Genomic DNA, 13,066 nt, shown 5'->3' on the forward strand with positions numbered 1-13,066 from the left:
TTGTATAAGGTGACGTTGCTCTTTGGAACAACCACGGTTACTGCCAAGGCGTGGGTGGATTCTGGCACCGATGGCAATATTTTGTCATCTACATTTTCCCAGAAGAACGCCATTCCTATGGAGTTACTGCCAAAACCAATGAACATTAGGGTAGTCAATGGTTCACTGCTGGACACGCAAATCACTCACCAGTCGATTCGCCTCACCATGTCGTTCCCTCAAGGTTACCGGGAGGTTGTCTCATTTCTTATTATTCCCGGTGGATTGGATGAGATGCTATTGGGTCTTCCATGGTTACGTTGTCACACTCCACACATTGACTGGAGTATGGGGAGAATTTCTTCCTGGGGTGAGAATTGTATGTCTCAGTGTATGGTTACAGCAACCCGGAGGGTAGTCTCTGAGCCTTCTACTGACTTGGCCGCTATCCCTGTGCAATATCAGACTTTTGCAGATGTCTTTCCCAAAAAGGCTCCAGACACTTTACCTCACCGCCAACTGTATGGCTGTCCTATTGATTTGGTCTCCGGCACGGATCCTCTGTCTGTCCCCGAGACCCAGGTCTTGTCAGATTATATCAAAAAGAACCCTCGGGTAGACCCTTTGTCCCAGTCCATGGATTCGGCTGAGGACGATGACGAGCCCAGGCTTACCATTCCTTCGGGAAGTATGCTGATGGTGGCTCCAGTGTCCCTAAACCAGGTTCCTTCTGGGAGGACGTTCGTTCCTCCTAATCTACAAAATGAGGTGCTCTCCTGGGCACATGCCTCTAAGATTGGAGGTCATTTTGGGGTCAAACGTACCACAAAGTTTCTCCAACGGTCGAATTGGTGGCCCCAGTGGCGCCAGGACGTTAAGGAATATGTTCTAGTGTGTGTCTCCTGTGTGAGAGATAATTCATCCTGTCAAAGTCCTGCTTGTCTTCTCCATCCGTTACCCGTGGCAGATTCCACTGATCAAACTCCGCTTCTTCTGAATAATGGCCAACATCCGCGCGTTCCAGTTCCTATGCCAGTTCCCTCTGTGGAACCTGGGGTCAGAGATTGGGCTCTGGAGGCGTGGGAGGTTGGGGACCATACCCAGAATGCTATATTGGCCTCCAAGAATCGGATGAGAGAGTCGGCTGACACTCTTCGCCGTCCAGCCCCCGTATTTTATCCAGGCCGACAGAGTGTGGCTCGCGGCTCGCAATATCAAAGTATGCAGGGAATCTGCTAAGTTTGCCCCCCGCTTTATTGGTCTTTTCAAAATTTTGGCCCAAGTGAACCCCGTAGAGTACCGTTTACAGTTACCACGACACCTGAGGAGTCAAGACACTTTTCATGTGTCGCTCCTTAAGCCCGTTCACCTGACAAAATTCGTTGAACCCCAACCTGCTACAGACACCAGGGGTGATGATCTCGAGGTGCAGGCTATTGTGGGGTCTAAGATGGTTCGTGAAAAAAAATTTCCTGATACACTGGGGAGGGGTCATGGATCTAAGGATCGCTCCTGGGAACCGGTGGACCACATTCATGCCCCCTTGCTCATTAAGGAATATGAGCATCAAGTGGAGGGGGGGGTAATGTTAGGTATTGGGCTGTTGCTGGACCTGAAGTTGGGTCAGAATCATTTGTGGTCTACCATTCTTGTTCAGCCAGGGCTGATGTTGCTTAGCATCGCCATCAGTCCCAACGCCTAGCCAGGGTACAAGAAGTACAGGCTGTCTCTTGGATCCTTGTTCCTAGTAGTGTTAAGCATAGGTTGCAGAGGGGAACAAGGGCTGCTACAGCCTAAGTCCAGGATGCACTGCACTGAGCATTCCCGTGACATGGCGAACTGTGATTGGTGCTTTGGTGTCAACTGATCCAGTGACCTGACAATTTGGACAACCACTACATTCCAGACACAGAAGCATCTAACTGTGTCATCAATTTCTCAGATTATACACCCAACAAAGCGGAGCTGGCTGGGCTTTCTAGGGAACTCTCAATTTGTCCTACTAAGGCCCTAGATAAAACTGAACTCTGTAGTGATATGGAAAATTATTTCAGGAGACTGCGCCTGAGGGAATACTTCAATGCTACAGAAAATTATGAACCCACCCGAACTGAAGGAAAAGGGATCTTGACAACCAAGAAGAGTTCAGATTGGACACCTCCACCTGGACGCAACCCTCATTTGGATACATATATAGACATGTGATAAAATCCACCATCCTAGACACAAACAGGAGACAAGCATCCAACATCAGTGCCCAGGAGAGAAAGGCCATACAATCTTTGAAAACCAACAAAGAAATCATCATTAAACCTGCTGACAAGGATGGTGCAATAGTGATGATGAACACATCAGACTACATGAAGGAAGCAAACAGACAACTGATGGACACGCGCTACTACAAAAACTGGAGTCTGACCCTACACAGGACTATTACAAGGAACTAAACAAGTTGGTATCTTGTCTGCCTGACGAATCCATAAGAGCCGATGACCTGATACCAGAGAGTCCAAGAATAGGGACATTCTGTATGCTCCCCAAAATCCACAAATCTGGAAATCCTGGAAGACCAATTATTTCAGTGTGTTCTTAAACCACTGGTAAAGAGTACACCCAGCTACATTCAGGACACGACAGACCTACTGAATAAACTAGCAGCAATAGGTCCTCTACCAGAAGGAACCATCCTGGCCACCATGGATGTGGAATCTTTGTATTCTAATTTCCCACACAAGGATGGATTAAATGCCTGCAAAATCTTCATAGAAAATACAGCAATTGTTGCTGATTCTGTGGTCAAACTTACAGAATTCATCCTCACCCACAATTACTTTGAATTTGATAACAGCATATATCTCCAGGAAACTGGTACAGCTATGGGAAGTAAAATGGCTCCACAGTATGCAAATCTTTTCATGGCCAAGCTTGAAAGTGACTTTTTGTCCTCATGTCCAATGAGGCCTCTGCCCTACTATCGTTTCATTGACGATATTTTAATCATCTGGACGGGGTCTGAGCAACAGCTGAAGATGTTCCATGAACACTTTAATCGATTTCATCCCACCATCAACCTAACACTCAACTACTCCTGTACTGAAATTAACTTTTTGGACACCATCATCAAGCCTCAGAACAATGAAATAGAGACATCCTTGTACCGGAAACCAATCGACCGTCCAACATACCTTAAATGGGACAGTTTCCATCCAAAACACATAAAAAACTCTATTGTTTACAGCCAAGCCATCAGATACAATCAGATATGTTCCAACTGTATGGATAGAGACAAACACCTTGATGGCCTCAGAAAGCCCTTTTTGAAACAGGGCTACCATCCAAGAACAATTGAGAACCAGATTACAAGAGCCACTAGAATATCAAGGAATCATCTCCTACATTACAAAACCAAACAAGAAAACAACCGGGTGCCTCTAGTAGTCATCTACAATCCAAATCTGGAGGCGCTCAGAAGAGCTGCACAGAAACTACAACCCTTACTACAAAAAGATGCCTGATTACAATCCATATTTCCAGACCCCCACTTCTGTGTTTCAGGCAGCCCCTAAATCTAAGAAGCATCATTGTCAGAAGCTCCCTGTCATCTCCACCAGCTACAGGTACCTTTTTACCAGAAAAAATGTAAAACCTGTCCGTTTATAATGACCACAGACAAGATAAAGATCCCCAATTCACATCAGGACTATAAGATCCCAGGTATGTTCAGCTGTATCACATCTAATGTAGTGTACTTAATTATATGTACCAAATGTCCAGCTGGGGATCTTTATGCAGGGAAGACAGGGCAAAAACTTAGAACAAGGATGAAGCATCATCGCCACACAATAAAAGAAAAAAGAATAGATCTACCTGTAGCCAAGCATTTTTGTTCCCCTGATCACAGCATAAAAGACATGAAATTACTGGTATTAAAAGGTAACTTCAAATCTCAAAGAGAAAGAAGAAACTCAGAATATAAACTGATGGTGACCTTTAACACTTTCAGAACAGGAATGAATGTGTCGCATGGATTTATGTCATTCTACATCAACTAAGGAATGTTCTCCTCAGACTTGTGAGGCCATCATAACACTGGACCTAATCACAGGACAATAAAACCTACACACTCCTTATCTATTAACTGCTAAAATATTTATAGCCAGAACTGTTTAACTCTTCCATAATAACTCTGCTTTTCATCACCTGTCTTGCCTATTGCATTTTTTGTGTGTCTTATTGTGTATAAATATGTGACTCTTCAGATTTTGGGTTATACCAGCCTGATGAAGAGACCTGCGTAGTCTCGAAAGCTTGCAATTTGTTACCATCTTTTCAGTTAGCTATTAAAAGGTATCAACCACTGAGGACTCTCAAATCTAAATATTTTTCTATCTACTCGCTAACACGGTACAAGAATATATATTTTCCCTATAATAGATATTAGCAAATTTTTTCTATTTCTTATTTCTTATCTCTGCTGCATTCTTCCAAAAATTCACTGGCAGTGAACTGATTCTCCATGAATCAAAAATACTACAAAGCCTGGATTTGCCTTGAAAAGATGACTATGACACTTTTAGCTCTACTAGGACTGTATCCAACCCATTTCCAGGTCTTTAATGCAAACAAAGCCTTGCCAAGGTGACCTCAAAACTTACGGTATTGGTAAACATAAATGGTCGTAACCAACAGCTTATTTAATAACACACTGTAAAAAAATCCAAAAATGATTATTTTTGGAGGCATTTGCCTTCTATGTCATTGTTGACATACATGTGGTATATACAGAAGAAGCCATGGCTTTTTGACAAGTGGTGGTTCAAGTTTTCCCCTTTTGGGGATTAGCAACACGTTTAGTGTTTGCAGATGTAGAACCTTTGGCTTGGCTAAAAATTATCCTTTTTGTGAAATATTAACAGGAATATTATATGTTCTTAAATTTAATAAACAATGGTGATGCACTAGGGCCCAGACAGTATGGCCAATGAAGAAGCACCAGTCCAGGGCCCACACCCCATCTTGCTCATTTTAGCAAATCTGTGACAATTTGAAACATTTTAGGGGTGCAGCAGTAAGATCGAAAAAAATAGTGAAAGCTAACTTCATTTTGACTGAAGCAAGAGGATGAAGACCCAATGGCTTATTTCAGCTATAACAGCCCACTTGAATCTTTTTTTTTCAGCAATAACATTTTTGTAGTTAAAATTGTCAAATTTTTTGCCCACTGCAAATTTCTTGCCCACTGTCTTTGTGTAGTTGTCAAGAAATTTAACTATGAAAATGTTATTAGGGAGAATGAGTAAGACATGTAGGAGAAGGAGGAAAAGTGCCGCCTTTTTATGGAAGCTTCATATTCCCTCCTGCCTTGAAGCAGCAAAACAGCCCCAGACCATCACACTACTACCACTATATTTTACTGTTTGTATGATATTTCTTTTCTTAAATGCTCTGTTACTTCTATGCTAAATGTAATGGGACATACACCTTCCAAAAAGTTCAACTTTTGTCTCGTTAGTCCACAGAGTATTCTCGCAAAAGTCTTGGCAATCATCAAGATGTTTTCTGGCAAAACTGAGACAAAGCTTTATATTCTTTTTGCTCAGCGGTTATTTTAGTCATGGAATTCTGCCATTCATGCCATTTTTGCCCAGTCTCTTTCTTATGGTGGAGTCATGAATATTGACTTTAACTGAGGCAAGTGAGACCTGCAGTTCTTTGGATGTTGTTGTAGTTCTTTTGTGACCTCTTGGATGAGTCATCACTGTGCTCTTGGGGTAATTTTGGTTGGTCGGCCACTCCTGGGAAGTTTCACCACTGTTTCATGTTTTTGCCATTTGTGGATAATGACTCTCACTGTGGTTCATGGTTTGTGGTTCACTGTGGACTGGAGTCCCAAAGCTTGGATTTATAACCTTTTCCAGACTGATAGATCTCAATTACTTTGTTTCTCATTTGTTCCTGAATTTCTTTGGATTGCAGCATGTCTAGCTTTTGAGGATCTTTTGGTCAACTTCACTTTGTCAAGCAGGTCATATTTAAGTGATTTCTTGATTGCAAACAGGTGTGGCAGTAATCAGGCCTGGGTGTGAATTGAACTCAGATTCCCAAAGATGTGATAAACCACAGTTAATTTATGTTAATTAGTGAATCGATTCACTAGTTTCTAGTGTACAAGAATGAAGGATAGATAGAATATTTGTGATACTCTCATCTGTTCAGTGAAGAAGTTCAGGAAAAATATGGATCATTTCTTCTTTTTCACCACATGCTTCCGTTTTTATGCATTGTTATGTCACGCAATCCCTGCAGTCAATCATCACTGGCTTTCATTCTCCCCTCCTTCTGACAAATCAGAAATCGAGAGGAAGTCAGAACTGCGTCTGGCCGCTCATTTCCTCTTGATGTTTGATTTATCCAAAGGCAGGGTAGTGAAGCTAGCGATGATTGGCGCTGACATGACATAACAATGTGACATGAGCCCTTGGAGAGTGAGTGCCAACACCTTTTGAATGCCGCCAGCACTGGAGGTGAGTATTTGTGTAATTTTTTCTCAGGGCAAGCATGCTGATTATGACAGCGTTGTTCGAGTAGTGGACAACCCCTTTAATTGTAAAAGTTTCCCCAAAAAATAAAAAGTGAACTGTTTCTAATACTTAATTTTATGCAATGGCAAATAAAGCAATTTTATAAAACAGAAAAGTAATCAGATATATCCCTGTTATATATTTATACCAATAGAGTAAAAGTTTTTTGTAACTCATAATGGGTATCTCTAGTTTAGTTCAGAGACACCTTATTAACTGATTTATATGAAGGAAACTGAGAACTCAAACAGTCCCATATATTGATTTGTGCACACTGTTTATGGCAATACAAATTTGTTATCAGACCATATCCATAGTCAGGAGGGACAGATGCAGTGATTTCTAACAGTGTACAAAAATGAAGCTGAAAGCTATTGCAATTTGTCATTCCAACATGCATTTGGAAGAGAAAGGTGACACAGGCAAGTAGCGGGATAATGTTGAACAGAGGTCCCATTAAGAACTGAGCTGAAGGGTATAGTTGTCAATGACACAACAATATTTGCTAAACAGTTCATTAGGCTGACATTTCCCCAAACTCTTAGGGGAATGAAAGAGTTAGGAGGAGTGTGACAAGCACAGTCTATGACATTTCACCAGAAATTTAAAACATGGCATTTGAAACAGATCTGCACTCATTAACAATACCCTAGAAATAAGCTCACGTTATTTCCTTTCATTTGCCAAAGCAGTAAGCCATCTATTAGTTGTGATATCTGTGACATGAGAAGAAAAATGTAGGATGCTATTTTCCTGGAATGTTTGTGGAGATGGCTTTTATGCCATAGAACAATGCGAGGTTTCTGTGTCATTCTTCTTGGTAAACAATTGAGAATAATTTGCTAAAACTCAATAATATTGTCAAGGAAACAAGAAAAAAAAATATATGAAATTTCTAGTACAATTATTTATTACTTCAAGGTCATATAATCTGTAACCTAAATGATTACATTGATTTAAGGTTTGTATATTATCATGATCATTATCGAAGTCATGTGCCTTGGGCTCCCCAGAGAAAATTATTCTAAGAACTTTGCCATAAAAAGTCCTATTTTTCAGGAATTTTTAGTCAATTTTTGTCAGAACAGTCGCATCAGAAGATCCTCTGATGTTCTGATTTGCCAGACTAATGTTGTATATAGTGATCTAACATTATACTGTTCATTTCATACTGTTTCATATCTGCCACTAATGCTGATCTTGATGATATTGGGGCAGATTTATTAAAAATAAATTAATTTACTTATTAACTAATTGCTTTTTAACCATATTAAAACTTTGAGTTGAGTATTAGTGATGAGCGAGTGTGCTCGTTCAACCCTTTAACCGAGCATGCTTGGGTGCTTATCGAGTTTCTTCGGCGCGCTCGTATATTATGTTCGAGTTCCTGAGTCTGCATGATTTACAGCTGTAAGACAGCCTCAACACATGTGAGGATTCCCTAACAAACAGGCAATCCCTGCATGTGTTGAGGCTGTCTAACAACTGGAAATCATGCAGACACAGGGACTCAAGCATAAAATACAAGCACGCCGAAGATACTCAGCAAGCACCTGAGCATGCTCGGTTAAAGGGTTAAACAAGCACGCTCGCTCATCACTATTGAGTATATGCCACATCCTAGATTTATTTTGAGATTTTAGACAACTTTATGGCTGACTGGACACTTTTGAAAAATGTCTAGAAAAAGGGGTGTGATTCAGTGTCTAATGGAGTTTATAAAATACACAAAAACTATTATTAGGATTCATAGATTTTTTTGCCACAAAAACTGATTTAAACTTAAACCTTGAAGTGGTGTAAAGTTACTCAAGGTTTTCTAAAGATGCACCAAAATTATCATTCATCATGAGCCACTTTGATAAATGTGGTGCATTTTAATATTGTCTAATCTATATTTAGATTTCTAAAAATTAGACACTGTCTTGAAGTCTCAAAACTGGTGTCATTGGGGCTCATTCGGACATTTTGAATTATTGTATTGTATCTGTTACCCATTACTGTATAGTCTGTGAGCATGTTTAAATGTTTATCGTTAGTCCGCAAAAAGAAATGGAGCCATGTCTGATTTTGATCCTAGTCTTAGGATCAAATTTGCCAATTCAAGTCTAAAACACTGGACAGTGCTAGGATGTAATTTTCCTTTTTTTTATAGGAGAAGCTTCAAAAACCTTGTATGCAAAATCTGATGAAACTCCAAAAACTAACACAATGACCAATACTGATGAAAATAGAACAGTTCTTTTTGAGTATGAGAAAAAAAATGTCTGATTGAGATATTACTTGCTTCTATATGATCTCCATAGTTGTATAAATGAGATAATATTTAGTTTATCAGTACATTCATGGAGCTTCTGAATAGAAGCAATAATACAAATGTAAAGTGCTTGTTAGGTGTTTGCTGGATTCTAAATGGGTCTGGGACCTTCTGTGGTCTCCCACTCTGGTCCAGCCAGGGATGATGCTGCTCAGCATCATCATCAGTCCCAACGCCTAGCTGGTCCACAAGAAGTACAGGTTGTCTCTTGGGCCTTTGTGCCTAGAAACAGGAAGCATAGGTTGCAGAGGGAGACACGGCTGTTAAAGTCTAAGTCCAGGTTTCTCTGTACTGAGCATGCCCGTGACATGACGGACCGTGATTGGTGGTTTGGGAGTCAGCTGATCCGGTGACCTGGCACCGCCTGATTGGTCGCGGGTGACGTCACCAATGGTGCGACGGTGGGCAGGGCTTAATCTTTAAAAGGCCCACCCACAAACATGCCGGCACGCTCTGATCATTGAGCAGTGATGCTGTTGTGTGGACGCTTGGCCTATAGAGCTCCACGTGTGCTTTAGTGGAAATAGGCTGGTGTAGTAGAAATAGGCAAGCTAGTGAAAATAGGCAGGTAGCTTGGCCGTATAGACTGGCTCCGAGTAGGGGGTCACCATACACCCCGAGCAGTCTGCAGATGCCGTATTCTCGGTACCGCCTGTGAGCCATGTGGTGTGATTCTCCTCAGTCCAGTAGCACGCCAGCTGAGAGCACTTACATGCCGGCGTGAATCACACACGCATCCTAGCGCCTACTGTGTAGTCCCTGTGTAGTTAACAGGGCTATAGCTACTTCCCCAGTCGCACATCTCCCGTGCTGTTAACGGAGATTGAGCGAACCGCTATACCCGTTCCCGTATGCAGTAACACGGAAGGGTTTATCATTTAAGTTGGTTGCTTTCCTTCTCACACGGAAAGTGTTCTGCAGCAGTCCACCAGGCTGCATTGCGGACCCCGGGGTCGGTTGCGTTCCATTATAATAAAGTTGTTTGCAACCGTCCCCTTAACAACACTTTTCAAACAAATTCTGGTTTCTCAAATATGTGGCTTAAATGGCCATTGTAATATTTAAGAGTTAGTGTAAGAAATCTATCTTATGAAGCATATTATTTATCATTTTTGTGTATTGGAATTTTTTTGTCACTACATTAACATAAAGGGTATTTTTTCTTTTGTTAGATTCACACTTCCCTAATTAATGGAAGACCAAGTGCTGAGGATCCGTCTCCAGCTCTCTTGGAATTTACATCAGCTCGCTTCATCCAACTCAGACTACAGAGGATACGCACCCTAAATGCTGACTTAATGATGTTAGCCTATAGTGATCCAAAAGATATAGATCCAATTGTCACCAGAAGGGTATGTTAAACTTATGTGCATAGTTCCTTTCTAAAGCTGTCAGTATTGGTTATAGAAACTATGAGGCTGGTACAGTGTTTCGTGCTATTGTCAAACTTGAATATTGCATTCAAATGTTACATAAATATGAAAAAAGGCAGCACTTAAAAACTGCATGTAAAAAAATGCATGTACAGATTTTATACTTATTTCAATAATTGTGAATTTTTAAAGAAATAGTTCCAGGAACATTAATTAAAATTTCAAAAATATAAATGCCATCCACAGATTTGCTATAATTTTAAGGTTTCATTCAGACATTTATTGTGTTGTAGACGTGTAATATCCATGTTTTTCATAGATAGAACACTCACCCATTATAGTCTTTTCATAATTGTTGCATAACTATTGGTAAAGACTGATTTGGTAGAAATACTGATTCCGTGATATGATGGATTGCCTTCATGGTGCCTGAACTACATTCCAAAAACAACATTGCACAAAGACGTAATGGAGACAGGTGAGTCTCCGTTTTTTTAATGGGTAGAAGAAACATGATATTTTTTGCATGCATGCAAGAAAAACAGATGCCACACTGATGGTACAAATGGACGCATGAACCAAAAATATATGCTAATGGGATCCAGCACACTGCTGAAAGTCACTGTGTTTTCATTCATATAATAAAAAAAAACTGTCATGGGACTATACTAGAGAGAAAAAAAGAAATAAGAGCACACCATAGGACAGTATATATGTTCCAAACAATGAGGAGACAACAGCGAACAGTTGTCTGGTTGTGTAAAGGACCAACAATTGGAAATGTGTGTGATTTTTAAAGATTGCAGTTTCCATATCAACAGACTTCCTTCACTCATCTGCTCTCTATATCTCACTGCTATATGAGGACAGTGGTACAGGATATGGAAAAATGGAGAATTTCATGTAGGGCCACTCACCATGGTGCAGAAAAGATAATGATCATTAATGTGTTTGAATTATTTTATTCAAATCAATTTGGACACATTTTGGTATATAAACCCTTTGCTTAGAGACATTGTCAGATTGGAGAACATTGAACCCACCAAAGGACTGGATTCTGAGAGGCCACCTTTCATCTATTAAAAGGCATTATCATAAAAGTTTTGAGAGCAGGGCTAATTTTCGTCAGGCGCTATATCTTACTGTATTGCCAATGCCATAAGATACACAATGTTAGGAATCGGCTCTGTTTGCTGGCTCTATTGATCATTTCATAAACGTTCATATGCAATTTGCATACTTTTGATCACAGGCCAACTAGTTAATCTTCCTGCTTCTCTGAATGCTAAAGCATTGAAAGAAGCAGTAAAATAAGTTAATTGCCATATGACCACAAGAATGCAAATCACATATAAGCGATCACGTAAAGACTGATCAAATCATTAAGGAGTACCGATTCCTAACAGTGAGTAAACTACACACTGTTATTGATGCGCCCACTGGGCCGTTGGGTACTCGGCAGCCGGGCCTCTGGTTGCCGGGGGATATCACGGTGGCTGGCCCGGTCCGTGACCCAGGGCGGTCAGTAAAAAAGGGGAGCTCTTTAGGGGATTTGGGAAAGTGTTCGTGACGCCACCTGTGGATTGCGGATAGAGGGAGCAGCCGCTGCCGAGCAGTCCTCTGGAGCTGGTGTTACGGCAGCAGGGATGGTGTGGCTCTCCACAGGTAGAGCTAGCTCCAGGGCAGCGTTGGGTGCAATGGATGGTGGTGCAGGGGAGAGACGGCAGGACGGTCCCGGAGGAAAGACGGACACTCACACGAGGGTAAGCTTCAGTACCTTTACTGGTGATGTCGCAGGCACGGTCCAGGGTACTCCAGGCGAAGGGCGCACTTTTGGACTCTCCCCAGTGAGCGGGTATAGGGCCTCCTGATCCGTTGCTTTACTTGCTAAGCTTCTGGCCTGCCTGGAACTAGGCCTAGCTTGGTTACTGTCTCTCTCTGCACCTGTTGACCTGGTGGTAGGGCCTTCTCTTTGGAGATCACTCTCCCTGGATGCTGGGGCCTCCGTGACTCCTAGCCCTGGTACTGTAGTCAGCGTTTGGTGAACCTGGGACCTGTAGACCTCCAGGGTTTCCGGTGGTTCCTACTGGGTATAAATGTCCCTGTAGGCGCGGACCCGGTGTCCGGTATATATCTCGGGGTGAGCCTGGTATGCTCCTCTGCCCCCTCGCTACTTCTTCCTTCTCCACTCACCTTCGGCCCACTCAAGGCTCTCACTAGGCCTTCACACGTGCTGTAGGCCTTGGCTCGCCTAAGCACAGCAGCCAGCGTGCTGCTCTCTGAGCGTCAGCACGCTCTCAGCTCACCTCTGAGCTCTGACTTCAAACTCTAACAGAGCTGCCTGGCTCCACCCTCCCTATATATATCCCTAACGAGCTCCCTCTGCTGGTCTGAGGTGGTAGGGTGGAGGTGTGTGAATGTGTGAGGGCCTCTTGTGGAGAAGTACATCCATGCACCCTTCTGGGTTCTGTTGCATCAATGTGCAGCAGGGCGCCACATTATGATTCAGCAAAGATACAGTGCCTGAAGAAGATTAGCCCTGGCCTGGAATATCCCTTTAATGATAACGCAAAATGACACATTAGAGAGAGCTGTGCAGTGTAGCTACAGAAATGTTTACATCAGGTGTTGCCACAGGCTATTGCAGCTGATTGGAAGGGGTGTTGTATGTTTAACCCCCAGTCATCCAATATTGATGAGCTATCTGGGGGATAAGTCATCAATGTCATTTAATCAGAGAAGCCCGTCAGTGTTTTCACCTACTACAATACCGATTTTGCTACCTTGAATCATGATGCCTCCAAAATGACTTCCCG

The 13,066-nt window shown here is 42.0% G+C and overlaps 1 protein-coding gene across 6 annotated transcripts in view; it reads left to right on the plus strand.

Annotated features, from left to right (window-relative positions):
* Positions 1-13,066, plus strand: part of LAMA2 (laminin subunit alpha 2) — a 1,447,346-nt gene that overhangs the window by 362,548 nt on the left and 1,071,732 nt on the right. For all 6 annotated transcript variants that reach the window (XM_073676060.1, XM_073676058.1, XM_073676059.1 and 3 more), the window contains exon 5: positions 10,050-10,229. In XM_073676060.1, coding sequence (XP_073532161.1) covers positions 10,050-10,229 — 180 coding nt within the window. The remainder of the gene's footprint in view (positions 1-10,049; positions 10,230-13,066) is intronic.

This window comes from Phyllobates terribilis, unplaced genomic scaffold (genome assembly GCF_046119375.1).
Source record: "Phyllobates terribilis strain yellow unplaced genomic scaffold, ASM4611937v1 Scaffold_3__8_contigs__length_932513732, whole genome shotgun sequence".
NCBI classification, from domain to species: Eukaryota; Metazoa; Chordata; class Amphibia; order Anura; family Dendrobatidae; genus Phyllobates; species Phyllobates terribilis.